Source organism: Lagopus muta, chromosome Z (genome assembly GCF_023343835.1).
Source record: "Lagopus muta isolate bLagMut1 chromosome Z, bLagMut1 primary, whole genome shotgun sequence".
In the NCBI taxonomy this organism is placed as follows: domain Eukaryota; kingdom Metazoa; phylum Chordata; class Aves; order Galliformes; family Phasianidae; genus Lagopus; species Lagopus muta.
Genome location: NC_064472.1, coordinates 19,187,528 through 19,209,939, shown reverse-complemented (window position 1 = coordinate 19,209,939; position 22,412 = coordinate 19,187,528). Strand labels below are relative to the sequence as shown.

The 22,412-nt window shown below is 39.8% G+C and overlaps 1 protein-coding gene across 6 annotated transcripts in view; it reads left to right on the top strand.

Moving 5' to 3' along the window:
• PDE4D (phosphodiesterase 4D) overlaps positions 1 to 22,412 on the top strand; it is a 582,076-nt gene that overhangs the window by 517,102 nt on the left and 42,562 nt on the right. For all 6 annotated transcript variants that reach the window (XR_007373932.1, XR_007373933.1, XR_007373936.1 and 3 more), the window contains one exon: positions 13,404 to 13,516. Coding sequence is in view for 1 of the 6 variants with exons in the window: in XM_048931459.1 (XP_048787416.1) it covers positions 13,404 to 13,516 (113 nt within the window). In the remaining 5 variants the exon portion in view is untranslated. The remainder of the gene's footprint in view (positions 1 to 13,403; positions 13,517 to 22,412) is intronic.

Here is a 22,412-nt window from a genome sequence, read left to right as displayed (position 1 = left end):
CCTCCAAACTCCCACTCCCCTCAAAACTCCCCTCCCCTCCCCTACCAACCTCCCCTCCCCTCCAAACTCTCCTCCTCTCCAACCTCCCCTCCCCTCCAACCTCCCCTCCCCTCCAAACTCCCCTCCCCTCCCCTCCAACCCCCCTCCCGTCCAACCTCCCCTCCCTTCCCCCCCCCTCCAACCTCCCCTCCCCTCCCCTCCCTTCCCACCTTCCCTTCTTCCTTCCTTTCCTTCTATTCATTCCTTCCTTTCCTTCCTTTCCTTCTATTCATTCCTTCCTTTCCTTCCTTTCCTTCTATTCATTCCTTCCTTTCCTTCTATTCATTCCTTCCTTTGCTTCCTTTCCTTATATTCATTCCTACCTATCCTTCCGTCTCTCCCTCTGTCCCTCCCTCCCTCCCTCCTTCCTTACTTTCCTTCCTCCCTTCTGCCATCCTTTCCTTCCTTTCCTTCCATTCCTTCCTTCCTTTCCTTTCCTCTCTCATTCCCTCTCTTCCTTCCTTCCTTCCTCTCTCTCCCTCCCTCCCTCCATCCCTTCTTCCTTTCCTCCCTCCCTCCATCCCTTCTTCCTTGCCTCCCTCCCTCCATCCCTTCTTCCTTTCCTCCCTTCCTCCATTCCTGCCTTCCTACCTTCCCTTCTTCCTTCCTTTCCTTCCTTTCCTCCCTTTCCTCTCTTTCCTTCCTTTCCTTCTATTCATTCCTTCCTTTCCTTCCTTTCCATCCTTTCCTTCCTTCCTTTCCTTCTCTCTCTCATTCCCTTCCTTCCTTCCTTCCTTCCTTCCTTCCTTCCTTCCTTCCTTCCTTCCTTCCTTCCTTCCTTCCTTCCTTCCTTCCTTCCTTCCTTCCTTCCTTCCTTCCTTCCTTCCTTCCTTCCTTCCTTCCTTCCTTCCTTCCTTCCTTCCTTCCTTCCTTCCTCTCCCTCCTTCCCTTCCTACCTTCCCTTCTTCCTTCCTTTTCTCCCTTTCCTTCCTTACCTTCCTTACTCCCTTCTTCCATCCTTTCCTTCCTTTCCTTCCATTCCTTCCTTCCTTTCCTTCCCTCTCTCATTCCCTCTCTTCCTTCCTTCCTTCCTTCCTCTCTCTCCCTCCCTCCCTACATCCCTTCTTCCTTTCCTCCCTCCCTCCATCCCTTCTTCCTTGCTTCCCTTTCTCCATTCCTCCCTTCACAAAATATATAACTGTTTCTCTTGTGTATTTCCTGATTAAATGGAAATACAATAAAGCATACTGATCAGAAATATTAAGGGTTGCAGGAATAATGTTGTAGGAAAGTCACCAAACATTCATTGTGTCATCTTATAAGAAATAACTATGTTTCAGTTTAATGTTTTAATAATTAGAATAACCACTGGAGTTGTTCTCAAGCTGAACTCAGTCTACCTACTCTTAGGAGCAACACAGGTCTTACTTTGATTTCTGTTTAAGTTTTCAGGGGAATATCATTATTTAAAACCACAAGCAGATGTCCTCTTTAAGATTCCTATCACAGAGGTTACTACAGGCTGCTAAAAGTTACTGCCCAAATTTATCTTGCAGTGAAGTATTTTCTTTTTCTGCATGTGCTTCCTAGTATGATCCAGACAAAAGCAGCTAATTCAGCTCAGATCAGCAATTTTAACTGTTTGAACTGCCTTAGCTCTTTTTCCTTCAACCTTTTTTCAACATTTTTTTGTTCTGGTTTTTTTTTTTGTTTTTTGTTTTTTGTTTTTTTTTTGTCAGCAAGGTAGTGACATTAGTAACTTATAGCAAGGAGGCGATATTAATTAGATATGAAATCAGATGGTAGAAGGCATTAGTCCATTGTCCATGTCTGTGCACCCAGTGATTTAATGCAGGCTTCAGATGAAGAAATTTGTTCAGGTGATTAAAAAGTCTTATTGCATCTAAGAGAGATCTGTGAAAGTATGGCCAGTATAGAAAAGATCAATTGTATTAGAAAATTAGAAAAGATTAGTTGTATTAGTATCACATATGTAATACAATAAAGATTGCTGGTGAATTAATACTAATGATCAAATAATTAAAAAGAGTCTGCTTAACAATACCTTACTCTTGAAAGCTGTCTGCAATGCCACTTTTTTTATAGGCTTTTTCCTGTTTTATCAAATTGTCTTATTTGCAAGAAGTAAAGAATCACAGAATTTCTGAATTGTAGGGGTTGGATAGGATCTCTTGAGATCATTGAGTGACCTGAGCACCATATCATAATGATCTTTCCATAACATGGAAAATTTCTAGAGAAATAATGGGAAAAAAAACAACTGGTGTATACATAATGCTGTTATGCCCAAGCATGGTATCAATTGCTTTATCAAACTGCGTACACAATTCTAGTTAATTTAAAACTAGCAAAAATGCTATGAGGGGACAACCAGTGCTTTGGAAACTGGCTCTAACTGATGACTAAGCAGCCTTTGCTGAGCAGACCAAAGCCATTTTACAAGAAGCTGCAAACCTGTAGAGTCTCGCAGAAAATGTAGAGTCCTCTTTGGCCAGACCAGCACCACTTGTTCAGGGACACACAACTGCAAGAAGATGCTGCAGTTGGAGTCCTTTCTTCTACATTGTTGTTGTGCTGCAGTAGGTAGCGCACTGTTAGGTGGCTAGTGGTTTAAAATAAGAGGATGTATTTGTCAAGATTTGAAGTTGGTATTTGTAGACATGGCTTGCTGCAGAAGAAGCTTCCATGGATAAATAGCTCTAGTAGTTTCAGAAAAGATGCTGAAGTTCTGTATAGCACAGCATCTTGTTACCAGTTGCATGGTATACTGGGCTAATCTGTAAGTGCCATGGCACTCCTTTGTGCCAGTGTTGAGCAAAATTAATGTAATCTAAACTGATACAACATAGATATGATTTGCTAATCCAGGTTTGTGCCACAAGAGGAGGATACTGTATAAAAGTTATTTTTAAATTCATCAAATCATTATTTATTTTAATAGAAATGCAATTTCCCCCTCAAAATTAATAACAGCCTTTTGAAGATTAAAATCAAGAAAATTTGAATTTGAAATTTTAATTTGAAATTAAAATCAAGAGATGCACAACACAATTGTCAAGGACCCACTGAGAAGTACAGCAGTCCAGGCATGGATGGCCCTGGGCAACCTGCACTGTTTGATTCTTTTTTAATTTTCAACCAGAATTAGTCTTTATTAAGGTCAAGCTTGCCATAGCAAATGTTTACAAATATTTTTATGTAAATGTTTGAAATTATAAATTTTCCCCTAAACTACTAGTGGGAAATTCTCTTTCATTATTGGCAAAATTCTTTTACTTTTAGAGAGATTATTAGTAGTAAATAAGTAGAGATAGAAGATAAAGCATGTACACTACATCTAAATGAGGAAAAAATCTGTTGGTTTCTTTTTTCCATCACAGCAGAATACAGTTCACAACTGAAGATATTTTTTTGAAACTGCGAAATTCTCCCTGCTGGCAGAAAATCACAGATTGCTTTTACCAGATCTCCCAGAACAGGACAACTGATAATTCTCTTTCAGCAGTGTCTGTATCTTCCTGCTGCCTTCATATTTACACCTTGAGTTGCAGAAATTTAATGGCTTTGCTCTTAAAATACAAGAATTGTAGATTTCTGCTCAGTTTTGTGTTCTAGAAGAGGAAGTTCAGTTCTTGTGTAGGGTCTTGGGATAGAGCTATAAGGTCTATTACAGGTTTGTACATAAAAAAGAAAGAGATAACCCACAGTGGAAAAAACAAACAAACCAACAAACAAACAAACAACAACAAAAACACAATTCATGTTTCTGTAGTTTATTCCAGTATTTTATTTAAAACCCTATAGATGAGAAACTCTGGAAGAAATGGTGTTTTAAAATTGGACCAACTGTTTACCTGGTAAAAGATATACTGAAAAAGATTATTAGCAAAATTCATGTTTCAAAGAGAAAAAATAAAATGAAAAATGAGAAAAAGACATTGATATGTTGAAATTTACTCTTTGCGCAGGTGAGTCTGCTAGGACAGTTAGCTTTTAATGACAAATTGAGTCACAAAGTCTAGATCTCTATTCCACAGTACTCTTCTTTGCTGTTAGGAAATCAAATATTTTGAGAAATAAGCTTTTGATTTTTTTCTCTTGCCGAGTTTCCTTTTGCAACAACAATGAGGAACCATTAGTGTTCCTTCATTCTCCCCTGGTCAGCATTAGGAAACTTGTGACAATTGCCTCTGGTCATATCCCAGATCCATTAGCACAGCGTTGCTGATTACCTTCAGAGGTTAGAAAAAATAAAAATAAAAATAAAAAATAAAACTTCGAACCACTTTGATGTCACTGTTCTGCAGAGCAGGATTTATAAAAGTGTGTGTGTGTAGATGCTTTTTTGACATTTCAAAAAATTAAAGGAATTTTAAAATGCTCATATTATTTCTGCTGTGAAAAGAAAACATTGGGCAATCTTCCTCAGTACATAAACCCCCAAATGAGATACATTAATTATTAGAGTTAAGTATCTTGCCTTCACATTTTATTTATTACTCTGCTTTTGATCTCTTCATCTGCCTAAAAGGTGGGGGCAGAGATCATCAGTGAATGTGGAGCACTGTGACACCACTTAAATCAGTGCTGAACAGTTGGCTCAGGGCTTTTTCTAAAAGAAAATGCAGGGGAAAAAATCCTTCCTTGGGTTTCAGGGAAATTAACTGTTAATGAATATTGTGGATGCGCTGAAATTTGCTGTAAGGGAAAGACTGACAAAGTGCTTGTTGAGTTTTCATCTTGACGCATGGAGGAGCAGGTTGAGCTGTCCTGTGGTTTTGCTGGATGACGTTTGTCCATTGCATACCTGTTGTCCAAAACAAACCCTCACCCAGCCTGGCCTTTTCACAGAAGCAAAAACAGTGACTGATACTTTCAGGGTCAGCTTGGTAGCCTCTGAGATAGTTTCCTGAGACATTATGACACAGAAGTGTAGCAGAAAGCATGATTGACTCATGGTCCAGTATAAAGAAACTTCATGACTAACATAGTTCATTCAGTTTAAACTGTAGGTTTCTTATCTGTGACATGAATGTAATAACAGTTATGGGTATCTGACTTTCAGGGGAGTGTGTTCTGCAAAAAAACAAATAATCACTGGTGGAAACATTATTATCTTAAAAAAAGCATAAATAGAAAGTGAGTTTACGCTTAAAAAAGTCATGAGAGAAGACAGGCTTGATGGCTTTGTATCATCTATTATATAAATGGCATCTAATCCTGAATGAGCTCTGACTACTAATATTTTAAATATACTAATAAAGGATAACACTAAAACAAAAGAGATCAGACAAACATTTAATATAGCAGTAAACATTATGTTAGAATTGGAATGTTACAGGAGACAGGAGATGCAGTAGATGACCATCAGGCCTTGTTGAGTAAGGATCTGATTCAGCACATACTCATTGGGAATAATTCACCAAGAGTATCCATACAGACAGGAAATTCATTTTTCTACTATCTTTAGAAGGGCACGAGAGTCCACGGATACGAAGCATGCTGCTAGCCCACGTGCTGATTCAGATGGCACTTGACTTGAGAGAGGCTTTCAGAACTAAGTAAATATTGAAGCTAAATGAGATGTTTATTAGTTGCCTGTGTTCTTGGTTCGTGGAAGACTGCAGAAGTGTAGCCATTTGTCCCCTGTAAACACAGTCCAGCTAATTGCCTATGAAGAGAACAGTTCATAGAAGGGAAGGAGGAAAACTAATCCCTGCTACTGTCCTTTCTGCTGCTTTCAGGAGTGAAGTTGTAGTTGAGCCTTCTACTTCTCTATTTGCTTTACTGAAGAGACAGCAGGATTCCTACTGCTTAACTGTGGCAAGACAAGAGGTTTTCTCTCTGCTGCATCTCCAGGGCCCCGTAATGCCCTGATAAAGCCTAGATTCCAGCTGCTCTCTCTCACCATCAGTTCATTTAGTTTGTCTTATCAATACCGTACAAATCTGGTTCAAATTAGAATTACCACCAGGAATACACAGGATGTTTTTTAGCATTTTCTCCATAGGGGGGGAACAAAAAAAAAAAAAAAAAAGTATAAACTTTTGAAATAACTGACCCCTGGTAGCTAAGTCTGATAGCAAGGTAGTGATTTACTATATTTATTTAATGTAATGTGAAAATGGGCAACTATATGCAGGACCCTACTAATAGTGCCTTTTAAGAAAAAAAAAAATGTAGCTCAAGGATACTTCTTGTTAGACACCAGAGAATCTGCATGGAAAAGAGCCAGTGTGAATGTTAAAGTTCTTGGAAAGCTTTAACTCAGCTTTCTTATTTTATCAGACCTTGGGAATTCTATTGGTGTTTCTTTGGCAAGTCCAGCTGAAGCTTTTTCCAAATTTTGGCATTATAATTTTTAATATAGTGTGAGCTTACTCTGCACCAGTAGGTGTTGTTAAGTATCAGCCAGGGGACACAAAAGCTTAGGTAAACAAGCTTTGCTAGTTCTAATAAACACACACATCTCTATTTTTATTTTATTCTGTGGTGAGTTCTGAGTAGACTCTTTCTTTTGAAAAAGAAAATGGATTCTTAAATTCTTTCCCAAGATAAGGCTTCTAGATTACAAATTTCAGCTCAATCTAAAGAAATTTCAATTGGTAATAAAAATTTTGTAATGGCATAGGTCTCGGATCTATTGGAATCTCAGACAAAACCATCAGTAATCAGCTTAAAAGTGAATGGGCTCATATTGTGTTTTTGTTTGTTTGTTTTGTTTTGGCTTGATTTGGCTTGTTTTTTGTTTCTTGTTTTTTGTTTTTGACAAAAACTTGAGCTATTCCTTTGTATTCTGATTTTGTGCTCTAAGGAAGCAGGAAATCAGAATTGTTGGTACAACTTTTTGACAGTTAAGTTTTGCATGCATAAGTGTAGTGATTTGTATTTCGCGTTGTCTTCGTCCTCATGCCAAACATAATCTAGAAGAGTTGAGCATGTCAGAAAAATATTCATGAGGACAATGTAATATCCTTTGATCTCTACTGCTAGGATTGGACACTATTACAGAAAAGCAAACATGGGAGTGTGACATCTTTAACACACACTTTTTACCAAAATGGCTTTTATTTTCTCAACTGCTAATTTAATTTTGTTCTACCTTGAAAATTTGTCCCTTCTCTCATTATCCTGAAACAACAGTACAGTACTCAGATACAAATTGTGTGGGAAACTGATAGTGAGGAACCAACACCTAACATTTCATGTGATACAAAAAATAGAACTTGAAAACAACCTGGAAAATTAACCCAGTACTGGATTCAATGTCCAAGAGTCCTAGAATGAGCCCAATTACAACTCTGGGGAAAAGAAAGAAACTTTAAATGGTACAGACTTTTTCTCAAAACATGGTTTGTTCATAAAAAGAAAACAATAAAAATGCGTGCTGGGGTGTCTTGCTGCAATGCTACTTGAAAAAATTAGCCAAGCTTTCCTCTTTATTTTGAGCAAAGTTTGTTGCTTTCTGAGAGGCTTGCTTTTTTGCTGGTGAGCAAGTGTTCTTTTGGCAGGTTCTTATAGACAATACAGAACTGTAGGGACATTCTTGTCCTATTAGTAGGAAGATACGGCCCTTTGCTAAGATCAGCTAGAGGGGAGAAGAGCACTAGGAAGGGATGTATGGTGGCAGAAGTTCATTTGGCCTTGTGGGATTTTTGATAAAAGCTAGAAGTTGAAACAAACGTTCACTCTGCAAACATTCTGAAGCACTCTGTCATTAAAGCAGTAAATTATTATAATATGATGTATATATTAAGTTCTCTTGCTTGGCTTCAATGAAAGGATGTTTTTTTCTGATAGTCTGCTTTATTTCTCTGGCGTTGCAAGATTGTACCTTGGGATGAATTTGCAAATAATTAATGCAGAAATATTTAGAGACTCCACCACAAATTATACCGGTATGAGTGACTTAGTTCCAACTCTTCTTCCAAGAAGCAAACCAAATATTTAACAGGAAAAAAAAAAAAAAAAAAAAAAAAAAAAAAAAAAAAAAAAAAAAAAAGTAGAAACAAACAAACAAACAAACAAAAAACAACACTAAAAGTAAAATCCCCATCTCCACACAATGGAACTGAACTTCATAGTGAGAATCTGATTATCCTACACTTTTTTTTAAGAGTCAAAGGACTCTGGACTACTTACCTGATCTTGTAAGAATGTAAGTGTGTTATTTATGCTTTTGTCCCTGAAATGTGCAGTGTAAGGTACAAATAGATCCTTCATAGCATACATGAAGTTCTCTGACACCATGATACAGGAGCAATCGTGTATTGACAAGCTTTGCACAACTGGACTTTATCATTTTGTTACTGTTATTTCTTGGAGGTTACAGTGTTTTCTATTCAAGATAGACTGTCTTCCATAGCTAAAGGCAGAAGCTACTGATGCTGTGTAAAGCAGTATATGGGGTAGCCCTACAGCTCATTGTACTCTGAAAAACTACTAGTCCTCATCCTCAAGGTGCAGTCTGTCTGTGAGTAAGGCTACTAACTGGTACAAAGGATTTTTCTTCACTAGAATGGAAACTTGGAGACATTCCTGGCATGGAAGAAAGTGAGTGTTCAGAGTGGAAACATCAAAAAAGCTTCTGATAAATCTGTTGCAGCTGAGTTGTCTGCCCAGATGCTCATTCCAAAATCTGATCAAGAGTATTCTGTCTTACCTATGATTGTGAGGGGATGCATTCAGATTTCTTGTTGCTGAACAAAAATATCCTTCATAATCTCATTTGGTCAACAACATTGCTGTATGTGAACACTCCACAGTCACAGTAAGAATTTCTCAGTAATAACAAAATACAACTTTTTTTTGTTTGTTTGTTTTAATTCAGTTCTGAAATGGGTGTCTATGAAAACGGGTGTAATTTCTATGCTGAGTCAGTGTTAATAGGTTTATTTATAATAGCAGGAACCAATGTTAACTAAAACGTCAAAGACATTTCAATACATAGGCCATCAGTTAAGGCTACTAACATCCTCATTTACAGAAAAATTCTTTATTCAAACCAGAGATTTTTATTTTTTATTTTTCTCTTTAAATGATGCAGTGATAAGAAAAACTAAAATCCTTGGCCCAGTAATTCTCTTGTTCCAAATTTCAATCTTACTCTTTGTAGAAGATCAGGAAGGTGGTCAGCAAATTCAGGTAAGATGTTGAGGGCCTGAGTCTAATGGAAGATCTTTAGCTTGTCATTATTTAGAATAGTCTGGAGGTTTTCAGAGTTTCTGCCAGCATCTTCAAAAGACAATACATGTGCTGAGCCCATCTGGAGCATAGCACTGTTTGGCTGCACAGAATCACAGATTCACAGAATGGCCAGGGTTGGAAGGGACCTCAAGGATCATGAATCTCCAACCCCCCTGCCACATGCAGGACCACCAATCTCCCCATTTAATCCTAGACCAGGCTGCCCAGGGCCCATCCAATCTGATCTTGAACTCCTCTAGGGACGGGGCATCCACAACCTCTCTGGGCAGCTTCCAGCACCTCACCACTCTCTCTGTAAAGAACTTCTCCCTGACATCCAACCTAAATCTCCCCTCCCTCAACTTAAAACCATTTCCCCATTTTTTCATAGGAGAGCTGCTCCAGCACTCTGATTGCCTTCATGGCCTCCTCTAGACCTGCTACAGCAAGTCATGTCTTTCTTGCCCTGGAGGCCCCTGGCCTGACTGCAGTACTACAGATGAGGCTTCATGAGGGCAGAGCAAAGGGGAACAGTTGCTCCTTTCGCCCTGCTGGCCACTCTTCTGTTGATGCAGCCCAGGATGCAGTTGATCTTCTGGGCTATAAGGATGCAGTGCTGGCTCATATGGAGTCTCTTACCAATTATCACGCCAAAGTACTTCTCCACAGAGCCACTCTCAATCCATTCTTAGCCCAAGCATGTATTTGTCCTTGGAACTGACCCAACCTTGTAGTTGGCTTTGTTGAACTTCATGAAGTTCATATAGACCTGCATGTTGAGTCAATTCATTTCCAGCCTCTTTGTATCATTCAATCCCAACTGATCAGACAGCAAAGAAGAATTTGTACTTATTTTTTCCTAGTGCTGTACTGAAATTACTTGAAGTACTGAGAAGGTTAATATAAGTGCACTTGAATTCGTAGAAAAATGCAGCATTGCTTTTTGTTCTCTAGGAATATAAGTATGCTGTATATGGAAACCACAATGAAATATTTAATAAAGAGGACATCATTCCTAATATGTTCAATACAGTAATTTTCCCAGAAGTAGTTCCTGAAGAAGAGCATCAACAAAAGCATAGCTATTTCTGGTGTTCTGCTAGAAGCTATCCTAAGTATCAAGTTTTCTACAAAAACAGACAGTGGAATATCCTTTTTAAAGAAGATGTACAGCATCACATGCTTATGGCTGGTCTTCGTTTTGGTAGACTCTAGACTTTTTATTATTATTATTTTTTTTTTAGGTGTGTATGATATTGAAAGTTTCATGTGGTGGGATTGTTTGAATTAATCTGTGAACTGTAAAGAGAACATTTGCTGCCACTTCCTTTTTTCTAAAAGCATACAAGAAGCAGCATGCAAATTTTTAAGTAAGTGCTGTTAAAATGTATTTCTCCCCAGTTTTATTAAGGATCAATTAATTACAATCAGAACTTTTGAAATATCTGAAAATTGTCATTTGCTAAAGTTGATGCTTGGTCATGTGCCTTTGCCAAAAAAACTCATTAGTGTATCAGTCCTGCTTGGAAGTGAGTTCAGGGTGCTTCCCTAGAGGTAACAGAGAGGTCAGAAACAATGTTTTGAGGCTGTCAAGTGTGCATGGGTGACATATAGTATATGTCATATAGTGACTACATAGAGTAGTGGTGACGATGTGTTATACTTGAAAAGTTAACCTAGACAACATTTTCCACCGTGGTATGTAACAGCAGTATGGGCCTTGATTAGAGCTTCAGGACTGTTTAGGAAATCTTTCCTTATGATTCTGCTCTTCAGAACTGCTGGAGCAGAAGGAGATTCTTGTTTGATGAGGACTTCCATCATTGTTGAGAGTTCCTTTCACACTTGTGAATATAGTAATCAGCTCAGGAGGCTGTGAGAAAGTCTTTGGGTGAACAGGACTGCCTTGTGGGCAATGCATTCTGGCCAGATTTTGGATATGTTGGGAAGGTAGGCACCATGCAAAGATTCCTAAATGCAAAGTGCTGTTGTAAATATATGTTGTTGCTACTTCTTGTTGCTAACAAGAAGTTTAAGCTTGAAAATAAATAACTGTGCATTTTATTACTTTTACCTAATGGTGGTATCCTTCGAGTTCATTCTGTTGCTTTCATATTCTATCCTTGAAGTTCATTCTGTTGCTTTCATATTCCTTGGAAAAATCTCTCTTACAGTCTTAAGAAAAGATGATATTTACTTATGAAGAAAAACATGAGTTTCCCAATATCTGATTTTCCAGAACTGCTGAAGGTCAGGTCACCGGCTAGCAGCAAAATAGCTTTGCACAGATTCATTTTACCTCACTTTATTATTTGTGTTATTCTCAATGAAACCATTGCATAAGGTCATCAGATAACTGTGCATATGTTAACTTCCTCTCTGCTTCATCAAAAGCATTTAACACACACACTTACAAACATACTGTAAACAAAGTGATTTCTATTTCCAGTATGGATCTTGATGAAATCTGAGGTCAATGCCACCTAACTTCAAGAACAAGCTGCAGTTGCCACTCTTTAAAAATAATGTACAAAGCCTGTGAGCTGTGGTGTCTGCAGCACTGCCGGCACTCACACATACCCTTTTGATAGATAAATGTTCTGGGAAATCCTGTATTTATTGTGCCATGCGATTTTTTAAGATCAGATATAGCAATTATAGTAAGCATGACACGTTTAAAATAAAGTATCCACAATTCAGTGGGAAGGGGATTTGGTGCATATCAGAGTCCTGTTTGTTCAGGTGACAGATTAACCACAGGGTGGGCTAGCACTGCAGCATTTCCCTTAAGAGTTTCTGCCAGTTAATGTCAACCCAGACTTATCCTTTTTCCAAAAGGGAATGGACATTATTCAAAATTCTGAGGTGTTTTTGAACCATCCCACAGTTATGCAAAGTTCAGCAGCTTTGAAGAAATCCAAAGGTCTGAAGCGTGAGCAGTACAATATAAAAGGATATAAATGGTATCCTAGATGCTGAAAAGTAATGCACTCATCTGTTGGGAACTAATCCATGCTGGAATGTATTATTTTAAAAGGAGTTTTAGTTAATTTGCTTGCCTGATTTTACATCTGGGGAGGTGTGGGGGGGTGTGGGGGGGAAGTAAATTTGGTGTGAAACATGTCGTTATTTTAGGTGGGAATAAACAGCCCACTGACAAACATTTATCTGCCTTGCCTTGGAGGTATGTTTGCATGTAGCTGATGCAGCAGCATGCATGCCAGGAGTTTCAGAACTGGATGTTTCAGACACAGAACACGGCAGTGTGCCTGGTCTGAAGTATGCTCAGCTCTGTGCTCAGTGTAGAAAAGCATCTTCTGCAGCTGCATCATACGAAGCAAGCAGCTGTGCTGTGTAGGTGTGGAGGTGAGGTTGCATTGTAGTTAGGGATCGTTAGGAGCTGCGTACCTACTGGTCTGCTGCTGAGGGAGGCAGCGTCTTCCCCTTTGTGCAGCATCTGTGAGTTTTAAGAAGTTAGCTGCAGTGTGCAGTCGGTTGAGATTAAACCTCCTTGCCGTTCCCGGGTCCATTTTCAAAACTTTCACCAGACTTAGACTTACAGCCCACATTGCACGTGGATACGCAGGCAGATAGGCTACTGGGCAAGAGCACACCCTCCTCCAGTATTTAAGGACCCTTCGGCATCTCGCTGCTGGGCAGAGCAGAGTGGTCACGCTGATTTTCACACCTCCTCACGCTCTCTCCAAGTTGCCCACTTGGATCAGTCCCACGACATCCCCAGCCCCAGGTGACAGACATCACCGCTGCTCCCCGTCGGCGGCACGGACCGCCTGCAGGGGTCCATCCTCACCGTGCTGCGGGACGACCGAGGCAAGAAGCGTGATTCAGCCCGCTCGAGCTTCTCCGTCCGCGGGCCGTGCCTGGGACCGGGGCCCGGCGCTCCTGCCAGGAGGCGGCGCCGCGGGCGGCCGCGGGGCGAGGCGGAGCCGGACCCGGTTGGGCAGGCGGCCGGCGCGGGCAGCGGAAAGTTTGTGCTCGGTCCCGGCCGCCGCTCGCCGCGCCGGTGGCCGCGGGGTCGGGGAGCCGTGCGGAGCGGAACTAGGGTGTCCGGGCTGGCAGTATGAAGGCGCAGCACTCATGTGCGGGCACCGGGCAGCGCGGCGCGGTCGGCCGCGGCAGGATAGGCGCGTTGGAGCTCGCTGTTAGTCCCATGAAACGCTTGAGGACTCAGTACGCCTTTCCCTGTCTCTTCGCAGAGGAAGCCTACCAAAAGCTGGCCAGCGAGACCCTGGAGGAGCTGGACTGGTGCCTGGACCAACTGGAGACCCTGCAGACAAGGCACTCCGTCAGCGAAATGGCCTCCAACAAGGTAAGAACCACCCGGAGGTCGGTGCCCGTGTCGCCGCCGTGCCCGCGTGGGGCGCGGGGTCCGGCGCTGCCGTGAGCCCGGGCGTGCTGCGAGCAATGCGCTTGCCTGCGGGGAGCCACGCGGGCACCCTGTGCGTTATCAAAACCCAAACCGGTATTTTTGGCTGCCGTGATGATCCTTTCTTCTGATTGTTTCACACTCGTCCCACTGCGAGCTGGAGCACTGGTCTAGGACAGTGCGTGGGAATCAGCATCGCAAAAGGTGGTGGAGGCAGGGAGCGCTTGGTTCCACCGGTGGTACCAACCGGGTTTTGTTTGTAAATAGAAATGCCTAACACGGCACTTCCCTAACGCGGTGTCCTCTGGAGGAACACACTCAGAGCCAATGGCCAACCTAACTACCGTCTGTGCCAGTACGTCTGTTATTTGCCATGACAGATAGCAAGGTCAGGGATGTACTTCTTAGACCAAGTCTTCAGTGGAGCTCACAGTGCCCAGAGAGGGGTGCTGGACGCTGCTGTGCGTGGAACTCTCTTCTCCCGGTCTGCAGTTTTCAACTTCATTCGTACGTATACTTTTCTTTGTGATTTTGATTTACAAACAACATGTAGCTATATTGCTAGCATTTATTTTTGAAGTGAAATTAGTAATCCTGCTGCTTTGCTTCAGAATGTATTTTCACATTTCTTAGCAGATATCACAAGTATTTGGGGAGCAACATGTAAAATGAGAGGGAATGATGTCTTAATTACAGCAAATAAGTGGGTTGTTTCTTGCCTCTTCAATGTATGCTCATCATCTGTATTTAAACAGCTATATTTTATAACCATTTTTGTTGCAATGAGGTTTCTTTAAAGTCATGTTTTTGACTCAGCTCATGCTTCTTTTAAAAGCTACTATCCCTTCTGATTGCCCCTACCAAATATCCTCTCCTCTCGTCTGGGTCTGAGCCCGGCTCAGCTTGGGGGTGAGATATAGGCTGTTGGCACTCCAGTGCAGGCTGTCCTGTGATAAAACCAGTTTATTTCTTTGTTGTGTCTTCTGCTTCTCCTGTCTTGAGACACACTTAGTAGCAATTAAATATCCGTTTTAAGAGTTGCCCTGTTCTGTTTTCAGATTTAATTGTCAGTTGAAAGATTCTGGGTATGTGCCGTAAATGTGTCAAGTGAGGAATCTTGGAATTGTTTCAGAACTTCATGAATCCAGTGATACAATTATCATTGCTCCAAAGGGAATTTGGCTACGGCTGGTCTTGGGACCTGTCCTGACTTACTGACAAGTTTGAACACCTGTTGGTGTCCTTTCTATGTCTGTATCACCACTATTTCACCAAGTCCTCACCTGTTTGTTACCTCCTTAAGGCAGACGTGTTGTATCTTATGAACAACAATGGCAAGGTAGTTTTGGAGTAAGATAAAACTGACTACAAGTCAATTCTAGAGTTCTCTCAGTTCTCCGATGAGCAAATACAAAGATGCTACATCTATTGCTGTTTTTCTTCTATTTCTTTGAACTAGTTAAAAGTGTTATTTGCCACAGATTACAGGACAAGCAGTCTTTGCACATGCTTATTCAAATGAAAAGGAAAATGTGATTTAGAAAAAGTTTATTGTCCTGTTTCAAAAATAGTATCGTGCAGATGAGGGATTGATACATGTTGAGCTTTGTTGTGGTTAATCTGAGAGTCAGTAAGACTGATGCTGAGCTTTGTAGCAAAACTGGGATTTTGTATTGCAGAAATGTATTGCCCCAGTCTGCTTGGTCTATCAAATATGGATGTACATGTCTAAAGCACTTTCCTACATACTATTTTGCACTGCAGCATGTAGGAAGAGGCTGGTATGTAATATAATTTACTGGCAAGGAATAGCCACCCTCTGGTTTTGGGGGCTAAAGTCAATTCTTAAGGTAATTTTTTTCTTTTCCTTTTTTCAGAAGATCTTTCTCCCCTGTATAAAAATCTCTTCAACATCTTTGAGTTGTTTTCTATCATGCTGGTATACTAACACATATTAACCATAATATGAATTTTTCTTTAATAAGTGAGCCTGTGTAACAGTATAAGAAAACTCAGTGCAGGAGGATTTGAATTTTTGATTGTCTAAAGAATAATTTCCTTCTTGATTATTAAAATAAATCCAGCTTTTATACATTACCTCCTATTTTAATATAACTGCAAACTGCAACATCACTGTAAAACACTTAGGTAGATGATATTATTTTAGTTTATGAACAAAGCCAAGTGAATAAAACTCAGTTCAGCAGGAATATCCAAGGTTACCCTACTCTCCATATGAAGAGTAAATTGTTAAAATTTATGCAAGAAAATCAGGAAAAAGGTGACTGTGTGTGGGTATATAAGTGTGGTTTCTCATGATGTTTGCCTTTCCATTTATCTGCGTTTCTTTAAGAAATATCTTGCAACATTTATTTACTTGTTTATTTATTTAGCATGTAATGACATTTTCATCATTGTTAACTCAGCATATTTACATGAACAGGAGTGGCAGAGGAGCTGAGCTCTGTGCTAGGTAAGAATTTTGCATGTTTTGTCCAACGTGCAAAGGCTACCACAGCACTGGGGAAAAAAAACCAAACAAAAATAAAACAACAACAAACAGAGAAGAAACTCCTGACTAACATCTGTGAACTGTGTCTCTATCATGGTTTTAGTTTTGTTTTTTTTTTTTCCTGTGATATTTGTTTGAACAGAAATAAATTAATTTGAGGAAACGTCTTGCTAATTGGGGTCACTAAACATAGGACCCCAAGGCATAATCAGATGCCTCTGTGTAACTAACCTGCAACAGTTTCTGTTAACAGTGACTGACATCTCTGAAAACTGTAGTTTTTATAGGGCTATTAGCTTGCTGATTGTGATTCCTATCTTAAGATACAGGCACCTTTCATTATGCTTGCACAAGCGCGTAATCTTTTTAAAATAGTAAGGTTGCAAGGTGATGCTTATTTTATATTTCTTTTTCACCACTACTTTGTTTTCTTCATGATTAATTTCCTTTCTCTGCTAAACAAGATAAAAGCAAAATATCACAGGTGAAAATTTCTCCTATTTCATGAGAGAAGCACTGGGGAGGAATGAGAGAACTGTCTTCTTCCAGCATATGGTTCTTCAAACCTGAGATGAAGTCCATGATTTTGGGTTTGGACTTGCAGCTGCTACTGTGGCAGACAACAAGTTAATGTGACAGCCAATACAAAGATGCAGCAACAACTTTCTGTAGGACAGCACCAATTGTAAATCAGTCAAACATGAAAGTAGTACTTAGAATGAAACTGATATGCAAAAATATATTTTAACTTCTGTAATCACAACTTTTACAAGCACCACTAGTGTGTTGCTCTACATTACCTGAGCTTAGACATGGAAAAGTTTCAGTTTGTGTAAAGTCTTCTACTGGAATTTTAAGTTTGTTGTAGTTAACTGCTTTTTTTGCAGGATTTACTGGCAACTGTTCATGAACAGGAGCGTAAAAAAGGTCCATGGAAGTTAATACAAGGATTGTCTCAGAGGTTTCTTTCCAACTATATAAGCATACATAAAGTTCTTTCTTGAGGAATCTTTGTAGGTATTAATGCTGAGAAGAGTGAGTTTTCAGTTAGTTTGACCATGATGACTATGAAAATAGTTTTTAAAACAGGAGCTGTTTTGCATTGCTCAGTGTGTGCACCAGGATGTGAAAATGTTCCTGGATTAAAGCAGAAGTCTACTTACAGACAGTTCCCGGTGCTAGCTACTAGTCCAAATCCTCCTGAGGTTTTTGAGTGAAGATGCCCAGAGCATCAATGTTACCTACCATCTACCTTCGAAGGATCACAGTAAGTGTAATACTGACTGCAGGTATTAGTGGGTATATGTATGTTTATGGTCCTATGCTTGCCACTTGTTACTTATGCTCAGACAGAAATTGTATGGTTTTTTATTTTTTTAAAAAAACAACCCAGTTTCCAAGATGTAAACATTTAGTGCAAATGAAAGATATTCATGAAGGAAACAGGCAACTTGAGATCTACAAAGTTCCTGTTTATTTTTTTTTTCACATTCTCTCCTGATGTCCCCTACCGAGTAGAACTGTTTTATAATCACATTTTCCTGCTGCTAAAAAGAATTTTTCCTTTCCTCCTCTACAGCGTTGAAAGGTTCACACAGGCAACAGGGAGCCAGCTAACGTAATATCCAGGGGAAGAGGGAAGCTAAACTAATTACTTACTTGAAATAATGGGCTTTGTATAAATTCCCTAACATGGTTCTAACAGAAGTTTTGTTTTACCACTGATGGGTGTCCCAGTGGCAGGAAAGAGCTCCTGCTGCCTGCATCCCTGCTTTATTTTTGTTTTATTTTGTGGAAAAGCTTGGATGACACGGTGGTCAGTAAGTAACTCTACAGGAGCCTGAATGGGCTGAGTGTAGAACAGATGAAAGTGGCTGATATAGCTTGATCGTTTATTAACAGGTTAGTTGTCAGTATTGTCTTTGTTTTGAATTGTCAGCACCATCTTTGGTGACAGATTTTCCTCCCATTTATAAGCTTGTTTTCAGAAATTTCATTCATAAGAGCATTATTGTCTTGTGATTTTTCCAAACGTTAAAGCTCAGCCAAAGAAAAATTGTATCCTCTTCTGTCCTAGCCACACATTAGAATGACCTGTTTCCAATTAAGGGAAAGGATAATGCTGTCATATCCATTTGAAAGGATTTAAACACCAGTCATTCTCTTGTGTTTCAGCTATGGATCATGAAAAGTGCATGCTGGAAATGAATAGAAAAGAACTTTATTGTTATCACAACCAAATTGTTGCAAAGTAGACAGGACCTCTGCTTTGCTTTTCAGATATAAAGAGCACGGATAACCAGGTGAAAACTTGATGGAGCTTATCCTGTGACAGTCCTGTTATATAACGTCTGGCAGTGCCATCGCACTTGGCTTGTTGACGTGCTAGTTTAATTGGCTCTTGACGTTCCCAGATCTTTCTAGGAAAATCCAAGGACTTGGTTAGCACTTTAACTGCTGCTTCTGATGAAGATTACAATTAAGCTGGGGGCAGCTGTTTGTGAGTAAAAGCTTGTTTCAATGCAGCATCAGGAAAAATGTCATTCATCAAGGATTTTCATTTGCACAGTGAGAAGTAAAGGGATCCTGATGAAGTGGTGAGATGGGGAGATGGAGTTTGAATTGATGCATATTTATGTGCAACTTTTCTTATACTTCATAGTGAGAAAAAAGGAAAAGAGGACTGTGGAGGTGAGGAAGGACTTCCTTCTCAGCTGCACTCCTCTGTTTTCATGGTCTGAAGCCAGAACTCATGAATTCAAAGACTGGGCTGGACTGTTGATCCTTGTGCGCAGCCTTAGTTGCTGCCAAGTCAGACTGCTCATGCTTTTGGAGAACAGAAAACTTGCCCTTGGGTAACCACAGTGACGTGTGAGGTATATATTTATGTACTTATATATTTATATAATAGGGAGACAGCACTTTGTACTGTGCAAGGTTGTGCCACAGGGAGATAATGGCTGAAGCTTGCTCTCCACCAGACGGGTCACACCTCCTTATCGCTTACCAGCATGTCCATCCTCTTGGAAACAAGGGGACAGGGTAGTGAGGTCAATTTGGCTGTGGTCAAATTTCATCTGTACCAGCATGTGGTGTCTGTCAGGATGGTGTCAAATGAGGAGAAACCAAATGAGGAAAGACCAGATCATATGAAGCCAGAAGCAGGGTTTTTGGGGCTGTAGGTCTCTTGGAGACACCTGCCTCATTGGAGTTGTAGATCTCTTTGTGAAAAGGACAGAAAGGAGTGTGGTGGGCCAGGCTAAACATCTGGGTTTGGAGCAGCCCCTTCTCTTTGTGCAGGATTTGCACATGCTCAGTGCTGAGAAGCAGGTGGCTGTGATTCGGAAACCTAGGAGCCAAGATTTGACCTGTAATATTAAATAAAACATAGTGGCATTTTAAGACATTAAAACAAATTAGAAACCCATCACACAGATTCAGTCTTTACTTTAAATTTTAGAAAAAAATGTAATTGATTTCTGCATATCATATTCCCAGTTATGTAAGATGAACAGTGCATGTTTGAGACTTGCTGTGATGTAATACTTTTAAGCTTTTTAGCTTCTTCCAGGATAACTGCATAGCTTTTCATTCACCAATAACTGAATAATTTTTTCCATAAATATAAGCAAATGGCCCAAACTATCTCACAAACAGCCTATTTTTGTAGCCCCTTTAATAATAGGAAATGTCACAGCATGAGAGACTCTTTCCTTGTAGTGTAATGGCACAGAATAATGTAGACAAAATCATATGAATAGCTGGGACTACATCCGAGGGGAAAAAAAAAAAAACAAAAAAAAACCAACTTTGATTTCAACCACCATAATAGAGAATTTGGAATCTATGAAGTATTTGCCAGCCATTTAATTATCTGAAGTTAAATCATAGACATTAATGTGTCTTTTTATTGCATTTACGCAAAATGCTATATGTTTCAAAGGTGTTAGTTGGAGAAAACAACACAAACATGAGTACTTTGTAACTCCTTGCTTAACAATGGAGTTGGTGGCTACTGGCAGGCATAAATATTTAGCTGCTTGTGGCTCATGACTTGTGTTTAGAGCCAAGAATTCCTATTTGTGGAATGTGTTGCTGTAATCAAGGTTAGATGGTGAGATATGAAGCACTTCAGAGAGATGTGGGCATTCATTTTCTTAAATTTTGTGTTTTCAGTCATAAGCAGCTTCTGCTGTTGTCTGAAGTTATGGTACAATGAATGTGGTGAATCATAAAGAAACTGCCCTAAGAAACCATTCTGTTTCTCAGTTACGTTAGCAAGGGGCTTGGTTTGCATCATCTACCAAAACTTTCCACATTTAGGAGACCTACCATAAAATAAAGCATGTTACGGATGAGTATGTCCTTCAGTATGGTGAGCATTCCTACAACAGAAGTTGATCTCAGTTCTAGATGCTTGCAGCAAGTCCTTTGCATAGCTAAAAAACCAAACACAAGCAAGGAAAGGCATTGTGGAAAGCGATGTTAGTCATCCTACCTTGAGAAGTACCGCAGGCAGCAGCTGTCTGCTGAGCTGTGCATCTCCTCTGAGCTGCCCAGCTGCTGCAGCTGCACAGCTGCTTCTGGCTGCTGGCAGAGCCCAGCTGTGATGGCACATCTGACTCTCTAGCCCTAACACTGCTGCACAAGTATTGCCTGTTGCTGGCTTTGCTTTGCAGGTGCTGAAGTGGAGCTACGTTGTCAGTAGTATCTGCCATAAATCACAAAACAGAGCAGTGAGACAAACTGGTGCGCAGCGCCTGTTTACAAGATTATCTACAAATAAAACTTAAACAGCCTGCTTCTTCTATTAATTAAGTCGTAAGCCACTCACAACATGATCAGCTAATGAAATTGAGTTGACTGAATGCTTCTATCGGATTCCTCAGCATAGGAAGAATTTAACTAAAATGTGCTCTCATAATTACCTAGGGAAAGGCTATTAGCTTATTGGTGCATTTTTGTTATTGGCTTCAGCTGGGGAGGAAAATCAAAAGGACAGAAGGAGGTTAAACTGGAAGCAGACCTTCTGGTTAAATTTGTTTGATTTGTGTCTTATTACATTACATTATATAGCTAAGAAATACCAAACTTGCAATTAATATACAAATGTAGATTTGCATAGCAATAGCCCATCTCTCCCAGTTCAAGATAGTTTCCAACTTGTACAGAAAGCGTGGAAGTAGCTTATATATATGCTTAAAAAAAAGCCCAGAATATATGATACTGGGTGATTAAGATGTGTTTGTGGTTGCCAAAGTCAGTGTCTGAAAACATCTTTCAGAGCTGCTTGCTCCCACTTTTACGAGCTCATGTGTGCTGTCCAGATAGTGTCCATATGGCACAGCTCAGCAGCAGGACTTCACCGAACACACATCCACATGCGAGTTTGTTTTCCAGCTAAAAAAGATCACTCGTTCATGGGCTTTCAGAACATCAGAATGCAATCCACACTCATCAACACTTGATGTTGGCAAAATGTTAATGAGGCAGTAATTATTTTAATGCGTACTAGTCTAGGCTGGTTTTTAAGCTCCTCCATCCTCCTCCTGCACTAATTTAGTCAGCGTTAATGGTAGCTTTTGCCTGCTTGCATTCATGAACACCATACATTAACCAGAAACACTACTTTTCTTTATCACAAATTTGTCGTTTTGAAGAAATTTACAAATTTTTCAAATTCATATAAAGGTACCAAAACAAAACTGGAGTTCACTTGCTCTGGAATAGGTAGATTACAGGAAATATGTAACTGCAACTTTGTAGCCATTATTATGTATCAGTAATATTCCTCTGATCCATTAGGCCAAGTCTGTTTTTTGATGGATATAGAGATATATATTTTTCAATTGCATTAGTTCATATGATTTAAAGTACCTGTTCAAGTAAGGATTAATGTATTTAAACTAGGCTGTCTGATGATGTTGCTTCCAAAGTTGACTGTTCAGCTTTTAATGGAATAATATTAACCAGAATCAGAGACAACCTCATGCTGCCAACTGAAGTAGTAATGTTGTTTTCCTAAACTGATTTTGGCAATTTAGTGTGAACAGTTGTACAAGAGATGTCTTTTCTAGTAGCCAAGAGCAAAATGACTAGCTATTGATATTTTAATTACCAGAAATCAAATTTAAAGAGGACCACTAGCCTTCTCTTGAAGTGATAAGGTGGGATTTTATCATGAAATGCCCTTATCTTGTTGTATACTGGTACTACTCAATAGATTAAGGAAGACAGTGCTGCACTAATTTGTTCTGAAAAAGTTATTTTAATGGCAAGAGACAGAAATTAAGGTGCCAAATATTCTATTTTTTTTTCTCAAGGTAT